The 19906-nt window shown below is 41.9% G+C and overlaps 2 protein-coding genes across 2 annotated transcripts in view; one reads left to right on the top strand and one right to left on the bottom strand.

Moving 5' to 3' along the window:
• Positions 1-19906, top strand: part of LOC147737577 (uncharacterized) — a 499818-nt gene that overhangs the window by 131453 nt on the left and 348459 nt on the right. The window lies entirely within an intron of this gene.
• On the bottom strand, positions 5869-8460 carry LOC147737579 (uncharacterized). The gene is made up of 2 exons (XM_086953204.1): positions 8332-8460; positions 5869-8127 (listed from the first exon to the last, which is right to left on the bottom strand). Exons 1-2 carry the CDS (start codon positions 8458-8460, stop codon positions 6046-6048), a joined length of 2211 nt encoding a protein of 736 aa, XP_086809330.1. The 3' UTR covers positions 5869-6045.

The following is a 19906-nucleotide window of genomic DNA, read 5'->3' as shown; positions in this document are numbered from 1 at the left end:
TTGACTCTGTTTAAACTACAGCTCAAGAGCGTTCCAAGTCTTAAGAAAAAGCCGCCTTTAAGATAAACTGTGCGAACATAGAGCCAAGGGATACTCATATATAAACGGTAAGATAGGAAAATATCCCAAAAAGATATTTCTTTTTGAAAGTAAACGATAGAGTTTACACATACTCTCATAAAATAATAATGTATTTGCAGAGTATTTCCATAACAACACGGCTGGGCAGAAAATTATAACGATTGTCCATCTCAGGATCGTAAAAGAATGATCCAGGTAAATAAAACTCGCCACGAGCATATTTTAGTATGTGTAATGGTCATCTAGAGAAACCGGGAATTTACAGACTGTAAACAGTTTTCCTGGATCTAAAAACTAACACTTAGTTAAGTGCTGTAAGGTTCTCTTGAATATTTTGCTGATAGAACCGCAAACAAATTAAAACAAATAGGACTTTATAGAAACAGTAATATCCTTTCTCTATACAGAGAGTATAACTTGCTGATGTGAAGAATCCGAAGGGGCACAATAAATCTAGACGCTACCCCACCTGAAAGATATAGGAATAAGGTAGCTATAAACAGTGATTAACAAATCACCTCTTTAGTAAACAAGAAAAGTACATGACATTTTATGTTTCCAATTGCAGAACCAGAATTGATTTTTAAGAACTACGGATATCGCCAATTGATAAAAGCGATTCACTGAACTACAAAGTAGGTAGGTATTATAATTCTCAGATTTAGGGGAGAAATGTACCCTCTACAGCCTTAGGGAAGATGCAGGGTCCACAAACAAGAACAGCACTCCCTTCAGTCAATAAAAACCCAATTAATATGGGGCCTTTACTGTTTTTAAGAAACATCTCTTAGAGTTGTTTATCGAGCAACAATGAGTGCACATGAGAGGGATACCACACAAGGTAACACCGTAACAAGTTGCAAGATTTTCAAATATTCTAGATACTGTAATATGCTTATGATGCTAGAGACATTGATCCTTAGAATGTAAGTGTCTCCCAGACCATTGAATGAACGTTAACTCACAACTTTGTTTGTAGTTTACTCCAATATGCATAGGCAAATGTATCCAATACATTTAATGTGAAGAACAGAGAATGACACAGGGAATACTGCACCATGGTTGTAGGAAAATGTTGTTTAATCATGTTTTTTAATATACACCTGACTGTATTATTACAGAAAGTAACTGTAAATTTTGTATTTTTAATTCTATAGTGATTTTAAATGTGAAAATCTTTGTCCTGAAGAAGGTGAAAAACCACACCACCGAAACGCCGCGTCGACACTTTTTCATGGTTTTTTATATATTTTTTTAATTTGTAATTTTGATGATTGAATAAATGTATTAGATTGTTGTTTTTAAATTGACACGGTCAGTATCTTGATCAAATAAAAAATTGTTTTTAACCAATCTCCCCTGTGTAATATGCATATTGCTATTAACGTAGTGGTGTAGAGAAAATGATGTATACACTCTGCTACATGGTTTTGGTCTGAGGGAACATAGATAAAAAAAGGGAAAAAAACCCTTTTTTGCCCTTATAAAAAAAAAAAAAAAAAAAAAAAATTTTTGTTTACACATAACTGTTGGATTTGTAAATTTGTCAATCTTGATGCAACTCTGGTTACAATATACGGTGTATCCTTGATATGGGTGGTAGAAAACTTTGAGAGGGGTCTACACCCCTATAACATTTAAGAAAAGGGAACTGTTGTTTTTCATAGAGTTCTTCTTAAACTGGGAAACATCTTCTTGTAAAATGTACTAAACATGGGTCCTGGAATCCCACTGACAGTATTAAGAGCTGAGCTGGGGTTCACTGGAGGATCTCACCCCGTAAGATAATGGATGCGAGTGTGGTCAAATCTATCCTTTGCATCATATAGTATGGTTCCGCAGGAACTGCAACAATGCAGGATTACAATAATATACTCCGGTTCAAGCACGCTGAGAACATTCTAACATACACTAGTTGAGTAGAGAAATAGAATCATCTGGAACTGATGAATAAGGCAACACTAGAATTGGTTAAAAAGAAATATTGTGCATTCATGTGGAGCACGCAAGATGCAAGGAAAGGCATCCTTCCGACTAATTACCAGAAAGTAAAATGTGAACAGTGCCTGGAGCAGTTCATGGACTTTCTGTTCCCTGCTGAGAAAATGGCTTTATATCTCAAGTTCAGATTAGGAACTCTTCAGGTGCGGACCTTAACTAAATCATGGGTAAAGCCCCTGGAGGGGGAGCTGACACATGTCCCCGTACATAAGGGGGCCCAAGTCATTTATGCATTTTATGCTGCTGTGTGATATGTTGCATAAAATCCGAAGGTACTACCTACGTCCACTTTTTCTAACACGTAATCTGAGATGCTGCAGTGCAGTACTTTTCTTATGTTATAGAACTGATCGTATGGAGATTTGCCAGGCAGTTGCTTCGTATATGCAGACCTGCCATAGACAGCAGCGAAGGAAGCGGGTTCAAAACGTAAACCAACTGTAGCGATGGTTTTGAAATTTTCCGTTCATCTCTGGGGGCTGTGCTCGTCCTTTGACATATTTGCCCTCATAAACTGGGGCGAAGCTCGACTCCAGCATGAAAGGCACTGGAGAACCTTATGGACTGGACAGAGCATCGAGAGGTATTGTTGCACATTTCTACTTGTACCTGCACTTTATAAAATGCTCGCTTAGGTGTTGGCCGTCTATTGGCCCATATCTGAGGGTTTAATTTCCACCCGGCTGTCAATAAAACAAACTATTTGGACAATCCTTGTGTTTTTTAACACACTAGGTAACGTCTGCGCAGGAGGCTTGTGCTCTTCTTTTATTTCTGATGTTTATAAGACAGTTGTCAGGCTTGTTAGGGGTTTACTTGCTCTGAGTAGGCAACAAGCAGACGGAGATGCCGGTATCTGCACCTATGTATGTGCTTGTTAGCTGGTACGCTTTGTAAGATCTAATGACCGCTCTATCTAATTGATTGGTTTTAAAAGTGATATACGTCATCTATTTGCACTAGCATTTTACGTCAGATCATGGATTATGCGCAAAGTGTAGTATTTGTATGAACTGTGCTTGTTGTTTTAAATCAACAAGAATTGTGATTGTTTTATTATCTGCTGTAAATAACGTTGACAATAAACCTTTGCTATCAAGTACCACACCTGCAGGAATCCTCAGTGGGTTGTGCGAAGCTAGATTTAACATGGTCATCTGTGGAAGTGTGTCCATCCAGAAATCAGAGTATATCATACGGTGGGGGTCAAGAAAGGTTTATTTAAGTATCACAGATGCAGAGACCCCATCCATCAACAAGCTAAGACCAACGGACAAATGTCTCTATTCCAGCTCACGGCCTAGCAACCATCCCCACATTCCAGAATATCATGACACAGGACGTCACACCTTCTCCCCCCTTACATATAGAGGAGGAGTCACTTTAGTCTGGTGCTCAATTACATGTGTAGATATGTCTGGTGGTGCCTGATAACTGAAAGGCACGCATTTGTTTACATACAATTTCAAATATGTCTGATTTATTATTCCTATTACCGCGCATTCAACCTTGAGAAGGCCCATCCTAGACCAGTGTGTGGACAAAACACATGCTGACAAATAGAGGACAAAGGGATTGGGACATGGTCTAGGGACACTGACAACAAATCCTACATCAAACCTCACGTTTAACTGATGAAGCGCAAAGAGCGATATAAAGCGATATACTGAGAAAAAGTAACATTGAGAATTGCTGCAAACTAAAGTAAATTAAAAAAAACTAATAAAAGAACTACATATCCACAGCTTTGAGACCTGGAAGTCGATTATTTCTCAATATAGCCTTAGTTTATGATTACCTTACAGTGCTCACATTATCATCCGCGCTAGAAGAGATGGGAGCCTGGGGTGTCTAGTCACAGAAGCTCATTTACATACAAAGGGGGTGACAACCTGTTCACAACGCACAGTACAGCTTGTACACAGAAAAGGGTAAAGTCTTGTGTCTCTTTTTTCATTTTCTTTAATATATCCTGCACCTCGCTCTCTTCTCTTTCTCTCTCATTTCAATTCATCATAAATTAGTCAAATTCACTATTGCTTTATCAGCACGGCACAAGTCGGGGGTAGCCACAGATTGAAGGGGTCCCCCCACTATTATCTAGAAACTTGACTCAGTTCCATCTAGCTCCTTAGCCTGCGAATGATAATTGTGACTTTGTGCCCCAGCTCTGCAGACACAGGCCTCTGAGTGTTTGTGTGAGTAGCACAAGAGAGGAACAGAGAACTTGACAAAATTAGCCCTTCTTTTGATTAATACACTGTAAATGTGAAACACATTGGGGCTTAGGGGCTGGATAAAGAATAACGTCAGGAAACAAACGCAAATTAAAAGCACATTTTATTTATACTCTGAAAACTGTTTAAAAATGTAATTTCTAAGTTTCACATTTCTGTTTAAAAATATTTACACTTTCAGTAATTTCCGAGTTTAGTTACAAACTAATAGTGGGAAAAACACATGCTATATAAAAACTGAAACCAAAAACTTATTTTTACATTATTTTATGTTTCTTGTTTTGTGTTTTTAAAACAGGCCGTCAACCTTTCATGTGAAAATTAGTATAAGGGCCTGACATCACTTCTTGTGATGTCACTACATGTGACGTCACTGTGATTTGCATATGATAATGGGCTCCTTCACTATTTTCCTTACTTGTGCGCTGTTTATTAGCATGACATGGGTCTATAGGTATTAAAAATAAACATATAAATTCACAGGTGTTCAGTCCATTTCTCTGGTGATGTCACACATTGACATGTATTCGGCTGCTTCTTCTATTTTTAGGTGAGTACAAATAACGTGCAGTTCCCCCTCTTTCCATTTCTCTCTATTTCTCGCCCCTTTCTTTGTCCCTCTCGCTCTCTTTATCTCTCACCCTCTCTATCTTCCACACACTCCTGTTAGCGTTAGCTTCATTAATGTCACTGCTACTTCTGGCATTCATACGACAAATCCTTTAGAACATTGGAGGACAAGGGACAATCAAGTGTGGAAGACGAGTTGCTGGGACTGCAACTGATTGTCCAGTCACATATACACTTTTGATATGGGATTTCGCTATTTCACCACATTCTTCAAACAGAGTTGGCTGCTTACAATGGCTCAATTCTGGTAAAAAGTAGAGTTTGGCAAGTCACAAAATGAATAGGGTGAGCCATGTCGGAGAGGAGCCACGGGTCACACTTAGTTATAAGGCCCGAGGCACGAGCTGATCCATCAACCGATAACACAGTGTAAAAGATGCAGCAAACATTACTTAACCCCTTCGGTGCTCATGACGGAACGGTTCCGTCATGAGCGTCGGTTGGCCTGTGCTCATGACGGAACTGTTCCGTCATGAGTCCATAGGTTATTTAGAACCTTCAGCACTGCAGCGGAATTCGCGCAGCACTGAAGGGGTTAGAAACAAGGTATATGCTCTTTTATATCTCAAAACAGGTTATCTCTTGAACACCTGTGCTTCACTTTAGTACATCATATATATACTGCAGTGGCATTTGTTAATAGTAATATCTACATTTTACCAATGAAGTTTCCCATCTCCAGAGCCCAGAGAGCATGTCCACTCTGGGTGTGTTTGGCTTATAGGTTTTATCACTAATCCGACAAGTTAGCTGAAAATATCGTTGTTAGTCCCAGTATTGCTCAGTGTTGCTTTTACAGATGGTGTGGTCAGGTGCGATTGAATGTTCTTCTTTGTATCTCTTCTTCACCAAATAAAAATCAACAATTTTTCTTTTCTTTTAGTTCACATTGTGCTAGCCTCCACTGTGTATCCTGGTATATCATACTGCTTTGCTATGTGTACGGAAGTGAACAATCACTGAAAACAAACACATTTATAATTCTGTAAATACTGTTATCTGTTTTCCTTCTTTACTGCTAGTCCGGTCTTCTATCACCTGGCATTTCAATGTCCCACATAATTTGAATTGAATCTTTTTCCGTAATTCATTCCTCTCACAATAACTGCACTGTTCTGCTCTTGTCTATGTCCTCAGATGGGTCAGTATTATTTTTGATGTTCTTAAGTTCTTTCCGGAGTCTCTGTGTTTGCTGATGTGTTTGGAGGTTTGATAAGTGACTAAAGCTCTTCCCGCATTCACTGCCGCTGAATAGTTCTTCCCCCGTGTGTGTTCGCTGATGACTTTGAAGGTGTGATAACTGACTAAAGCACTTTGCACATTCACAGCACTTGAATGGTTTTTCTCCTGTGTGTGTTCGCTGATGAATCCTTAATGCTGAAGAGCCGCAAAAACTACTGTTACATTCACTACAATGATAGGGTTTTTCCCCTGTGTGTGTTTGCTGATGTGTTTGGAGGTTTGATAAGTGACTAAAGCTCTTCCCACATTCACTGCAGTTGAATGGTTTTTCCCCTGTGTGTGTTCGCTGATGACTTCGTAGCACTGATAATTGACTAAAGCTCTTTACACATTCACTGCACTTGAATGGTTTTTCTCCTGTGTGAGTTCGCTGATGATACCTTAATGCTGAAGAGCTGCGAAAACTACTGTCACATTCACTACAATGATAGGGTTTCTCCCCTGTGTGTGTTCGCTGATGTGTTTGGAGGTTTGATAAGTGTCTAAAGCTCTTCACACATTCACTGCAGTTGAATGGTTTTTCCCCTGTGTGTGATTGCTGATGTCTTTGTAGCGCTGATAATTGACTAAATCTCTTCAGACATTCACTGCACTTGAATGGTTTTTCTCCTGTGTGAGTTCGCTGATGAATCCTTAATGCTGAAGAGACGCGAAAACTACTTTTACATTCACTACAATTAAAGGGTTTTTCCCCTGTGTGTGTTCGCTGATGTGTTTGGAGGTTTGATAAGTGATTAAAGCTCTTCCCACATTCACTGCAGTTGAATGGTTTTTCCCCTGTGTGTGTTCGCAGATGTCTTTGTAGCACTGATAATTGACTAAAGCTCTTTAGACATTCATTGCACTTGAATGATTGTTCTCCTGTGTGAGTTCGCTGATGATACCTTAATGCTGAAGAGCTGCGAAAACTACTGTCACATTCACTACAATGATAGGGGTTTCCCCCTGTGTGTGTTCGCTGATGTGTTTGGAGGTTTGATAAGTGACGAAAGCTCTTCCCACATTCACTGCAGTTGAATGGTTTTTCCCCTGTGTGTGATTGCTGATGTCTTTGTAGGTGTGATAATTGACTAAAGCTCTTGACACATTCATTGCACTTGAATAGTTTTTCTCCTGTGTGAGTTTGCTGATGAATCATTAATGCTGAAGAGCTGCGAAAACTACTGTCACATTCACTACAATGATAGAGTTTTTCCCCTGTGTGTGTTCGCTGATGTGTTTGGAGGTTTGATAAGTGACGAAAGCTCTTCCCACATTCACTGCAGTTAAATGGTTTTTCCCCTGTGTGTGTTCGCAGATGACTTTGTAGCGATGATAATTGACTAAAGCTCTTTAGACATTCATTGCACTTGAATGGTTTTTCTCCTGTGTGAGTTCGCTCATGACACCTTAATGCTGAAGAGCTGCGAAAACTACTGACACATTCACTACAATGATAGGGTTTTTCCCCCTTGTGTGTTCGCTGATGACTTTTTAGGTCTGATAACCGTCTAAAGCACTTTGCACATTCACTGCACTTGAATGGTTTTTCTCCTGTGTGTGTTCGCTGATGAATCCTTAATGTTGAGTAACGACTAAAAATCATTTGACATTGATTGCAATGGTATGGTTTTTCCCTTGTGTGTGTTTGTTGATGTCTTCGTAGGTTTGATAATCGACTAAAGCTCTTCCCACATTCACTGCACTGGTATGGTTTTTCCTTCGAGTGTATTTGCTGATGTCTTTGTAGGTGATCTAATCGACTAAAGCTCTTCCCACATTCACTGCATTTAAATGGCTTTTCTCCTGTGTGTGTTCGCAGATGATTTTGTAGGTGTGATGACTTACTGAAGCACTTTGCACATTCACTGCACTTGAATTTTTTTTCTCCTATGTGGTTCCACGGATGGCTTTGTAGGTGTGACAAGAATGTAAAACACTTTGCACATTCACTGCACTTGAATAGTTTTTCCCTTGTGTGTGTTTGTTGATGTCTTCGTAGGTTTGATAATCGACTAAAGCTCTTCCCAGATTCACTGCACTTGAATGGCTTTTCCCTTGTGTGTGCTTGCTGATGTCTTTGGAGGTTTGATAAACAACTAAAGCTCTTGACACATTCACTGCACTTGAATGGTTTTTGTCCTGTGTACGTGTGCTGATGAAGCTTGAGTAGTGATGACAAACTAAAGCTCTTGCTACATGTGTATGATTCTTCTTTCTTGGTTAGTCTCTGTGGGTCAGGTATATATTTATCTACATCCCTTGACTGTATTTCCTGAGGTGCCAACATGGCTGTTAAAGCACTTGTGTGTTTCTCACACACTTTATATGTGCGCAGTATTTTGTACGTTTGATTTCTGTTTTAACAATAAAATACAATAGCCACCAAATATTTGCTACACTCCTAATACGTAGAATGTGTCTTTGTAGGGAATTGTGCCTTTAGATTGGATTATGGCTGTGCACGCTTGCAGGTAAAGATGTATCTTCCTTTTGGCCGGTTCAAATTTGGACAGTCTGTTGCATAGTAGATAGAAGAGCTCCTCTTTCCATTACCCGACAGTTGTCTGACTCCGCTCTGTTGTGCTTTCCGCTTGTTACTGTGGTTTGGCCAGAAAGAGTTTACAATTCACCTAGAGCACGGAATGATGGCTTGTCTTCCTTTTAGAAAATAGAGCACTGCGATAATCACATCATACCGATAGATTTATCAAAGTTTATATTTGACACTTGTTTATACAGGAGGTGGTATGTTATTGTTGTTGCCTTAATTTTCCTAAGGTCATTTATTCGTTTTTTGGCATGGAGGTACACAGCTCAGCGTCTTACAATCACTGAACTGCCCTTGATGCTTTATCTGGGATCTGTCAGTTTGTGTGCAGGTTCATCTGTCGCCAACTGCACTGATGTTTTCCTGAATAGTGTAGCTCAATATTTCTGCTATTATTGAAGATTTACAGCATTCGCTTCATTATTGATGGTCAATTCATACATTCAAGGCTTGTTTTCTGTTGGATGTAAAGATATTTAAAATTACTAAATTGAAACAAAATTGAATGAGAATTCATAATATTTAACTGGTTGTAAAAGACATTTCTGGGGAGATTTACCAAATCTCCACGCAATGCAGCGCAGGCCTCCCCCTGCGAGGCTGCGCTGCGTGACAGGGAGGGAGCAGGAGAGCCCCATATTTTCAAAGATATGGCTCTCTCCTTCCCTTTCCCTTGCGCTGGCACTGATTACAGCAGCCCTGCGGCATGCACACACCTTAGCACCAGAGCGCTAGGGTGTTTGTGTGTGTGTGAGTCCAGCATAGGTTTTGTACAGGAAGTACACTCTTCCTGTACAAAATACTATGCCTAGACATGAGGGAAACCTTTTCCAACTTTGTATGATTGTTACACAGTGCAGCATGCATGCAAAGTCAGAAAAGGAAGGAGAAATGAAAGCATTTCTCCTTCCAAGCGCCTAGTTTAAAAGCCTGCAGTTTTTTCACGCTAAACCCAATCTACTGTATTTGGTAAATTGAGTTTAGCGTCAGAAAAAATGGGTGGTTGCACGGGAACGCCCATGCCCCACCATTGGCAGGCTCCAAGGTGCAAAGTAATGCGAAGCAGTGCAATGCGATGCTTCACATTACTTTTACGCTATTTGCTGGAAAGAAAATTAGGAAAAAAAGATTTTGCACTCTTTTGTGCCACTTTTGTGACACAAACACTACGCAAAATCTTAGTAAATCGCCCCCTTCTTCTTTACTGCCTTTGAAACTTAGTAGGGAATATTTCATCATACACAAATATTTAACTAAAAGTTCTGATGATCAGGTGACATCTTATTAATGTCTGAAAACTAGGTGATTTAACAGTGTTCACTGAGTAACTTAGCAAAGTAAGGGTGCTTGGAGCTCCCAAGTGCTTAAGGTTTTGCATAAGATAGATGCATACGGTCAAGATTTCATTCAAACAACAATAGAGTTTAGAAAAAGAGATGGACCAGGCGGGGCTGCAAAATTTCCAGTAACTCTTTACGAAGTATACAACGAAAGTAACTCCATTCACACACTTCTCATTTCTTTCCTATTCACTTAAGACCATCGCAAATACCAACTCCTGTCTTTACCTTGCTGTTCATAGGTCACCTTTGACACTTTCAACAGCTCCCTTGGTTCAAGCATTTTTGGTTTCGTCTAACCTGGAAGATTGGAACATTATTGTGGTTTGTCAGGGTTTCCTATCGCCAGAACATCCGTCCATCTTCCTGAAACTAGTGCAGCTTACAGCACCCGGTTCTGGCCCGGAAAGACAACTTTAAAAAGCTAGTCATTAGTTTTTTCTAAAGTTCTGTAAGATGCAGCTCCTTCGGGGGGTTTTGTGTAAAACAGAGCGAGGGGTTTACTGTAAGGCCTTTACTTTACATTGTAAGCGCAGATAAGGCAAACAAACATTGATTCATATAATTTAATATTCAACGTTATCAGTCGTTTAGAGAATCCATCACAACCACTAATTTACCTGACATATCCCCGCATCAGATGTGTGCATATTACTCTTTTTCCCCCTTTTCCACCATTGCATGGCATCTGGCATGATGTTGTCCGTTTGGGGTTCATGATGCCACTTTGTGACCGGATGGGCATTTGGCAGAGCGGGAGGAGGTGTCAGTTATCCACAGGTGATGCGGCAGTTCTACCTTTCCATATTTCTCATATTCAAATTTACTAATTTCTTGCCTGCGACCCCCCTACTGCCCTCTGACTGTGCACTCACTCTGTGGGGTTCATAAGAAGTCAGATAACGGCCTGATAGTCACAAGGCCATGGATCTCACTTCTTCTACAACACTTATTGCCGACTTAGGGCCTAGTTTAGAGTTTTTCCAACAGATTATTGCCTCAAAACTAGGAGTTGGTGAAGAATTCCACTCTGCCGCCGTAGCTTGTGATGCAGAATGGAGTTTTTTTTTCAAGTGGTTCGCCAACGGTAAGGTGGCGAGCGCTTGTGAGTAAATATAACGCGCTAGACCTCCTGCTGGTTATAGTTCTCATTGCGGGAGGTCACGGCAGGTCGCGACCACTCGAGGGTAGAACTCTGCCATTCTCGTTGATGAAGCTGCCACTCGATTAGAATGTCAATTAGAGAGACAGGGGCAGCAGCGCCATCTGGCACGAAGGGAAGTGCTGTTCGTGCTGATTTTACAGTGCGGGACAAGCTCCTGGTAGTAAAAATCAGTGAGAGCAGCGCAGCTTAATAAACTCTGCCACTAGCAGAAGTCACCGGAGTACGGCAGAGTTTTCCTGGTGCTTCGTGGAGTTCTGCGGAGTAAAACTCTGCGAACTACACAAAGGCTAATGAAAACGTGACACATATCCTGTCTGCCTTATTATAATTGCCACGGGATGTAATGCATTTTTAATGGGGCGGGCAAGATACCTGTCACATTTGTGATGGAATAAAGCATCTGCTGAAATCTAAATCAGGCATTTGGTGTACATGGTGTCCAGTGTGGCTAGCTGGGCTTGAAGGATCTTGTGGATTGTGGGTCTCTCATTGCTTTGAGGTCACAGCCAGGCAGAACTTCTGTCAGCCGTGCCTTGTGCAGATCTTCCTTTCTAGGCAGTACTTCTGTCAGGTGTGCCCTGTGCAGATCTTCCTTCCAGGCGGGACTTCTGCCAGCGGTGCCTTGTGCGGATCTTCCTTCCAAGCGGGACTTCTGTCAGCTGCGCCTTGTGTGGATCTTCCTTCCAAGCGGGACTTCTGTCAGTTGCGCCTTGTGCAGATCTTTCTTCCAGGCAGGACTTCTGTCAGCTGTGCCTTGTGCAGCTCTTCCTTCCAGGCGGGACTTCTGCCAGCTGCGCCTTGTGTGGATCTTCCTTCCAAGCGGGACTTCTGTCAGTTGCGCCTTGTGCAGATCTTCCTTCCAGGCAGGACTTCTGTCAGCTGTGCCTTGTGCAGCTCTTCCTTCCAGGCGGGACTTCTGCCAGCGGTGCCTTGTGCAGATCTTCCTTCCAGCCAAGGGCTTCTTTCCTCAATGATTAGTTCAAAGGTCGGGAGATGTAAAACTGGTCTAGGTCATCTTCTTTATTGGAGTTCAACTGGTCAAGCCACAGAGCTCGAGCTCTGAGATGAAGGAGAGTCTGGATTTTCTGAGCTCCGTAGAACATTAAGACAGTTCTTCCGCATCTAACACATACTACAAGACTCCAGGAGTCCATGCTACAAGTGCTGCTGCAAGGTTTAATTAACCTACTGTATCTGAACATCCCCTGGCAAATGCCAACTAGAAAATAAACATCCTGCCTGCACCAGCAGAGTGCAGAAAGCTTTTCAAGCTCCTCGAGGTACATGGACTTTCTCTATCTGTCGTAACTGAAGATGTTAATTCTTGGTAACATCTATCGCCTTTGGACAAGGTCCTCCATTTTACTATCAGAATGTAACTCATCCTGCGCAGACACAAACCCTCAAGTCTGTATTGCATGAAGCTGGGTGGTTCTCATGCAAAAGAGGGCCCTCCACAAATTGCTGACATTTTCTTACACCCCCTGGACAGCTGTGGCAACACACAGACTAACTACACCCCCTCAGGGATCACCAGTCCATCTGCCAGGATCAAGACTCAGATCTTTCAACCTTCTCTGTTACCGTCTTTGGAACGGCCCATCTCTGAGATTCGTGGAAGCTCCACACTCAGTGAGCTCAGAGTTGCCTTGCAAAACCATCTCATGAGAGTGCAAGAAAAGAACATTAAGTGACACGCACTGCACAGAAGTGTAAATATATCTACCATTATTGTTCCATGTACCATTGTCCTAATGCTGATGTTTTTACATGAATTTTTGCCGTCTATCACAGCAGCTTCTTTGTTTAAAATCGTACGCAATAGTTTGTTTTCCATCATACCTACTTACCTATGTACTGTTTCTGACCTTACAACATCTCTGGCAGACATGTTGTGCTGTCTGCATAAATAGGAAGTAGATTGTTACTGCAGGAAGTGTCCTTGCAGTCAGATGCACTTGATTGGGATAAAAGGTACCATGTTTCTTAGAAAAGCTGCAACTATTGGAATAATAACATACCAAAAGCCGCGCATACAGTGCAATAACACAGACCAGGTACTAGAAAAACGTGATGCAAACAATGCAATAACACAGGCCAGGCACAAGGAGAATCTGATGCAAACAATGTAATAACACAGGACAGGCACTAGGTGAATCTGATGCAAACAATACAATAACACAGGCCAGGCACTAGGGGAGCAAGCTATCTTATCACCAGCAAGGGACACCACAAGCTCCCAGGGTCCATGTAGGAAACGCCGCTAGCGCCATCAGCCCATCCAGGCGCTCAACCTCAGTGTGAGAACTGCCTGCCCCAGCATCCCTTGCTTTCACCGCAGGCGCAGCAGTGAGGGGAGGTGCTTGTTGTCACCACGCTTATAGTGCTGCCTCTCTCCCGGGAAACGCGCGGGAGAAGCCCGGGCCAAGGGCTGTCCCGTCCTTGGCCTCATTGCCAGGAAGAGGCAGGGCAGGGCTACCCCCCTTTCCACTGGCATTAGGCATCTTGCCTACTCAGATTTGCTGGACATTCAAGAACTGTCGTGGACTAGTCGAGGTACTGTTAATGCGGGTATCTCCCAGCATTGCCCAATCTACTCTCTTTGATTCTAAATAATTACGCTCTCTCTCCTGAGGGGTTTGTGGGGCCGGTATAAGGGTGGCCTGAGGGTTCTCATTGTCCACTGGCCCAGAGGCCTGTTCATTGCTGATTGCGTAGACAGCTTGCTTTAGACTTAACTTGCACTATAGAGGTAGCATGGGGAAAAGGAAAACTATGGAGGGCAGTGGGGGAGGGGCGGGGAGGGATAGTAAAGGGAAAAAGGCTAGGAAGATACAGAAACATGGAGGGAGTAATTGTGTACTGGATAGGATAGACACCTGCATTAGCAAGTGCGAGGACATATTAGTGACAGATACAACCACCCAGGTAGCAAATACTAAATCCCCACAACGCTCTACCCAACCAGCTAGTTTAAACAACCCTACTACGACCCGCCAATTAGCTATTCGAGCTATGTTTCATAACCCACTAAAACAAGCGTTGGCATAGCCAATGGGTCTCGCCTTTGGGACCTTATGTGTTTAGCCATAGCTTTCGGCTATGTTGTAGAGCATTGTGGCTGCTGTGAATTTTGTTGAAAACTTATAATAAAAAGTGTTAAGCATTTTTGTTACGTTTATACAAACAAAGACAACATTATATACAACTGAAAAACCTGATAAAAAAAGATTTTAACATAACTATTTTTGTAATTGCACTGCTGGCAACTTTTTCCTGCCTGTTCTCATTCTTGTTGGTTATAAAAAAAAAATTATGAGAAAGCGGGACATAAATAACGGGGGAGTGTAGGTTGGAAAACAGTAATTTAATTAGAACACGAGTAGTGGACGGACACCAGGGGAGAATCAACAGATGCCAGATTCCAAGGGAGACTGATGTGATGATTAGGTGGTGCGCTGATACAAAATGGTGGTGGTGAATGATGATTAGTGCTCAGGTGGTGACAATATATGGTGTGGATTGGAGGTACATTGTGGATTGTGGAGTTGAAACATGGTGTTTGGTGAGTAATTATGCAGTGTGTTTTGGAAATGTGGAGTTGAAATGTGTGGCCTGGAACTGTGGTGTTGAGTGAAATTATGCTTAGTAAAATTGTGTCATGGTGTGGAGTGCATTTATGTTGGTTGGTGGTATGTGGTGTAGAGTGCATTTATGTGGAGTGTATTTATGATGCATTGAGTACAGTGCAATTAAATGGTGTGTAATTATCTGGCACTGAGTGGTATTATATGGAGTGTATTTATGTTGCATTGAGTAGAGTGTTATTATGTCGTGTAATTATGTGGCACTGAGTGGTATTATATGGAGTGTATTTATGTTGCATTGAGTAGAGTGTTATTATGTGGCGTGTAATTATGTGGCACTGAGTGGTAATATGTGGAGTGTATTTATGTTGCATTGAGTAGAGTGCAATTAAGTGGCTTGCAATTATGTGGTACTGAGTGGTATTATGGGGAGTGTACGTTGTATTCAGTGGAGTGTAATTTTGTGGCATTAATTGGAGTGTATGTTGCATTGAGTGTAGTGTAATTATGTAGCATATAATTATGTGGCACTGAGTGGTATTGTTTGGAGTGCATGTTGCATTCAGTTGTGTAATTATGTGGTGTGTAATTATGTGGCACTGAGTGGTATTATTTGAAGCACATTTTGCATTGAGTGCAATTTAATTTTGTAGTATATAAGTATGTGGCACTGTGTGGTATTATGTGGAGTGTATTAATGTTGCATTGAGTAGAGTATAAGTATGAGGCGTGTAATTATGGCACTGAGTGGTATTATGTGGAGTGTATTTATGTGCATAGAGTAGAGTGTAATTATGTGGCGTGTAATTATGTGGCACTGAGTGGTATTATGGAGAGTGTATGTTTTATTCAGTAGAGTGTAATTATGTGGCGTGTCATTATGTGGCACCGAGTGGTATTATTTGGAGTGTATTTTGCATTGAGTGCAGTGTAGTTTTGTAGAAAATACTTATGTGGCACTGAGTGGTATTGTGTGAAGTGTATGTTGCATTCAGTAAAGTGTAATTATGTGGCGTGTAATTATGTGGCACTGAGTGGTATTTGGAGTGTATGTTGCACTGAGTGCAGTGTAATTATGAATCAAATAATTATGTGGCACTGTGTGGTATTATGTGGAGTGTATGTATGTTGCATTGAGTGGAGTGTAAGTATGTGGTGTGTAATTATATGGCACTGAGTGGAATTATGTGGCGTGTATGTTGTATTCAGTAGAGTAAATATGTGGCGTGTAATTATGTGGCATTGAGTGGTAATATTTGGAGTGTATGTTGCATCAAGTGCAGTGTATTTATGTAGCATATCATTATGTGGCACTGAGTGGTATTGTATGGAGTGTATGTTGCATTCAGTAGAGTCTAATTATGTGGCACTGAGTGGTATTATTTGGAGTGTGTGTTGCATTGAGTACAGTGTAATTATGTAGCAAATCGTTATGTGGCACTGAGTGGTATTGTGTGGGGTGTATGTTGCATTTAGTAGAGTGTAATTATGTGGTGTGTAATTATGTGGCACTGAGTGGTATTGTGTGGAGTGTATGTTGAATTCAGTAGAGTGTGATTATGTGGTGTGTAATTATGTGGCACTGAGTGGTATTTGGAGTGTATGTTGCATTGAGTGCAGTGTAATTTTGTAGCATATAATTATGTGGCACTGAGTGGTATTGTGTGGAGTGTATGTTCTATTCAGTAGAGTGTAATTATGTGGCGTGTAATTATGTGGCATGTAATCATGTGGCACTAAGTGCTATTATTTGGAGTGTATGTTGCATTTAGTGCAGTGTAATTATGTAGAATATAATTATGTGGTAATTATCGTGATACCCCAAAGCGGACTCCATCTATCCATGCACCCGGGATCTGGGGACAACACCCTTAATTCTGCTCGAGTTTAGCATAGTGCAGAACACAAGTCACCTTAAAAAATAACACTACATCACGATGCAGTAACAATAGACTTCTGCTCCCTGAACCCTGACACCCCTCCGATCACTCATGGACTTTCGTTTACCTTTGCCCGTGTATAGTGCTCAGCTGCCTTTAGGGTAGGTTTGCGCTCTACAGATACCACATATGTACATAAATATTGTACCAAAGCCAATCAGGGAGGTTCAGTGCTAAATATGTCAGCAATGAATGCATTTCACTTGCACGAGAATTGTGCGCAGCCTCTCGTCGGGTGGATGGGGTGACCAATTCTCATTCATTTACTGAACTGACTGTGTTCTTACAGAATACAAACTCTGGTGTGTGACTCCTTCTGCGGCACAGTGACTGAATCAAATCATTTGACTCGATTTACAGTGAATTCAAACCAAATGCGTCTAATTACTAAACGTGTGAACTAGAGAGAGAGGGGGCTTAGTTTGAATAAAGGACAAGAGATGGGAAGAGATAATAGAACATTATAAGGAACACAGAAGAGCAGGTTTAAGGAACAGGGTGGAAGAAAGGGTGAAACTGGGGTAAGAATGATCGCCCCTTAAGCATCAGTTTCAGGAACAAACTTAGAACTTTTAAAAGCTGCAGCGTCCCGCGAGTGGTGCACGCGCTTGTGTGAAATCTGACACAAAACAGATGGCATACTGCCTCCGCTGCTCGTAACCGCAAGCCGTAGGCCTTTTCACATGCTTACAGAGCAATTCCATGAGGTCGTTTTCCTAGAGCAACGCATGCGCACATGGTTTCAACGGTCATGGTTGACAGGGTACCAGTGTATAGTTTAAAAACCAACAGCGTCAGTCCCAAAACCGGGAGTGATCCAGTAAGATAGCTTCTACATTTATTCCCCTTTGCACATCACTGTTTGATACTTTAATTTAAGTAGGGAACAACATGAGATATCCCTGAACATAATGGTGCGTATTACTCAGATGATCAAATAAGCTGTGAAGGCTTGCTTGAAGCAACTTTTTCAATCACACTCTACTGACTTTGAAAATAGTGAATAAGAAACACCTTAAGTCAAACTCTAGAAAGAAAACAAAGGATGTGACTGGCACCAGAATTTTAGATAAAAAGAGAACGGAATGAAGCACATTGGCTGCCACCAGGGCCTGATCTCATTCCATGCTCTTGGCTCATGGGCAACATCAGAGGAAGAAGCTCTGAAATACTTGATGGCCTAATGATGCCCGGACAATCACTTCCAAGTTTGTCAATCCAGCAAGCAGAACAGGAGGAAAGGGCAAGTAAAAATCACCCTCCACCAGCCAAAGGGATAATCCCCATGTAGGTAAGGGCAAATAAGTAAACAAATTATTGCCCACCAGAGGATGAACGCCGACTCACTGTCCTGCCCCATTTCCATTCACAGAAGGCTGCGGATAGCCTCTTCCACATCAGCACTTCAGGCACTATCCTGTTGTGCTTGTTTTCTTCCGAGACTCTGGCTCAGGTTGCCCTTTTAGTGAATTACATTTCAAAAGGTTCAGCTATTTATTTAGTACGCTATAAAAAACCACTAATAAAGTAAAAATCGGTATCAACCAAATACTCCCTTACAATGTATCCCTACACTTCAAATATACAATTTTAATGGATTTAAAGTACAGAAAAGTGAAAGTTGTAGATGTTTGAAGGGGGCACTTTCCATTTTAGGTCTCACTTACCAGACATTGCTGTTGCGAGTCTATTGCAAGTGGTGCGCGTGCGCTGTGTGAAATCAGACACAAAACAGATGGCACACTGCGCGCCACCGCAAGCCGTAGGCCTTTTCTCACGCACAAGCATGTGAAAAGTCCACAGCAATTCCAAAAGGTCGTTTTCCTAGAGCAGCACATGCGCTGCTCTAGGCTTGACCTAAAAAGGGGGCCCAGACATAGGTGGTGAGGGAAACCTAGATGCTGGAAGCGATAGCCAATCCTCAAATAAGTCATCTGGGAGTGACTAAAAGAAGACAGGGTCGGAAATCCCGTACACTAATGGGTTTCTACCACTGGTGGAGTTGCTGGAGGAGGACACCGAAACGGGGGCTAGGTGTCACCCCCCTCATCAAACACAGCATCCCGAGACATGAAACCGAGAGCCAGATTGTAGATCTACCAATGTTCCCCAAGAAATACTTAGCCACATTAATACTCTCTGACTAGAAGTCAAGGATATGAGAACCATGATTGAGGGTCTTTCTTCCCTGGTAAATCAGATATTGAATAAGGACCCTTCCTGTCCTTCTCGCCCCGTACCCACTGACTCTACATCTCATCAGGTGGTTTATCCAGAGCGGGAGATACCCACTGTAGGTAAAGCTCCCAAGTTGGCATCTTTTTGCAAGCTAGCCCCCTCAACCATATAGTGGTTCCAGCACCCTCCAGGACCGAGCGCCAAATAGCCCCTAGTCATGCCCAATACATGCAAATTGCAGTAGTATACCCCTAAAGTTGGCACACCCACTGGTCACTGGACCCACCGAACCACCCCCATCACAGCGCTTTACACAAAACCATAACGCACGACTGCCCGCGCAGTCTAATATCCATTTTCCTCCCAAAATTTACATTATTAACGTACCCAAATATGACCCAAGCAAGGGCCATGAAAATAATGATTCCCTGACCAACAAGGTCATACACTGGATACGCCATGTTAGCGGCTGTCGCTCTGTAATTCGCGAAGACATCTCAAGGGCTTCTAGGTTTACCTCCCGAACCTAATCACTAGATTGTATCGAGCTTACACTGAATGAGATTGATGTTGCAGAAAATCTTCTTTCCCTGGAATATCGTACTTTCCCCCAGAAAGTTCCTTGATCCCATTCAGACGGTTCTTACAGAACAAGTACGTGCCACTAAACACTAGAAAATACACTTTCTAGGTTAAGAGGTTTTTCCTCTCTTGAGGCTAATGATTGACTGCTTTGTAATACCCAGAACAAACTAGATGGTCTTTTTGCTCCCCATATGATTAAGAAATCCGCTCTCTTACCCTTAGCTGGTACTCAACTCCCTTGTCTTCATCCAGGAATTGAGGCTACTGCCTCTCGGGAAGCACCCTCCTTACCTGTAGGAGTATCGGGCCCAAATGATGTACTTATTGATGTTACAAGCGGACTGCGGCTACGTTCACCTGCTGCCCATGGGACATCCATGTTATCCTGGA

This window comes from Lissotriton vulgaris, chromosome 1_1, assembly GCF_964263255.1.
Source record: "Lissotriton vulgaris chromosome 1_1, aLisVul1.2, whole genome shotgun sequence".
NCBI lineage: Eukaryota > Metazoa > Chordata > Amphibia > Caudata > Salamandridae > Lissotriton > Lissotriton vulgaris.
This window is presented reverse-complemented; position numbering and strand designations above follow the sequence as displayed.

What these genes read in the sequence shown, in the direction of transcription:
- LOC147737579 (XM_086953204.1), bottom strand. Translation starts at nt 8,460, where the DNA reads ATGTTGGCACCTCAGGAAATACAGTCAAGGGATGTAGATAAATATATA. An exon ending in TGTCATCACTACTCAAGCTT is followed by an intron (nt 8,128 to 8,331) that starts CATCAGCACACG and finishes AAACTATTCAAG; the next exon opens with TGCAGTGAATGTGCAAAGTG.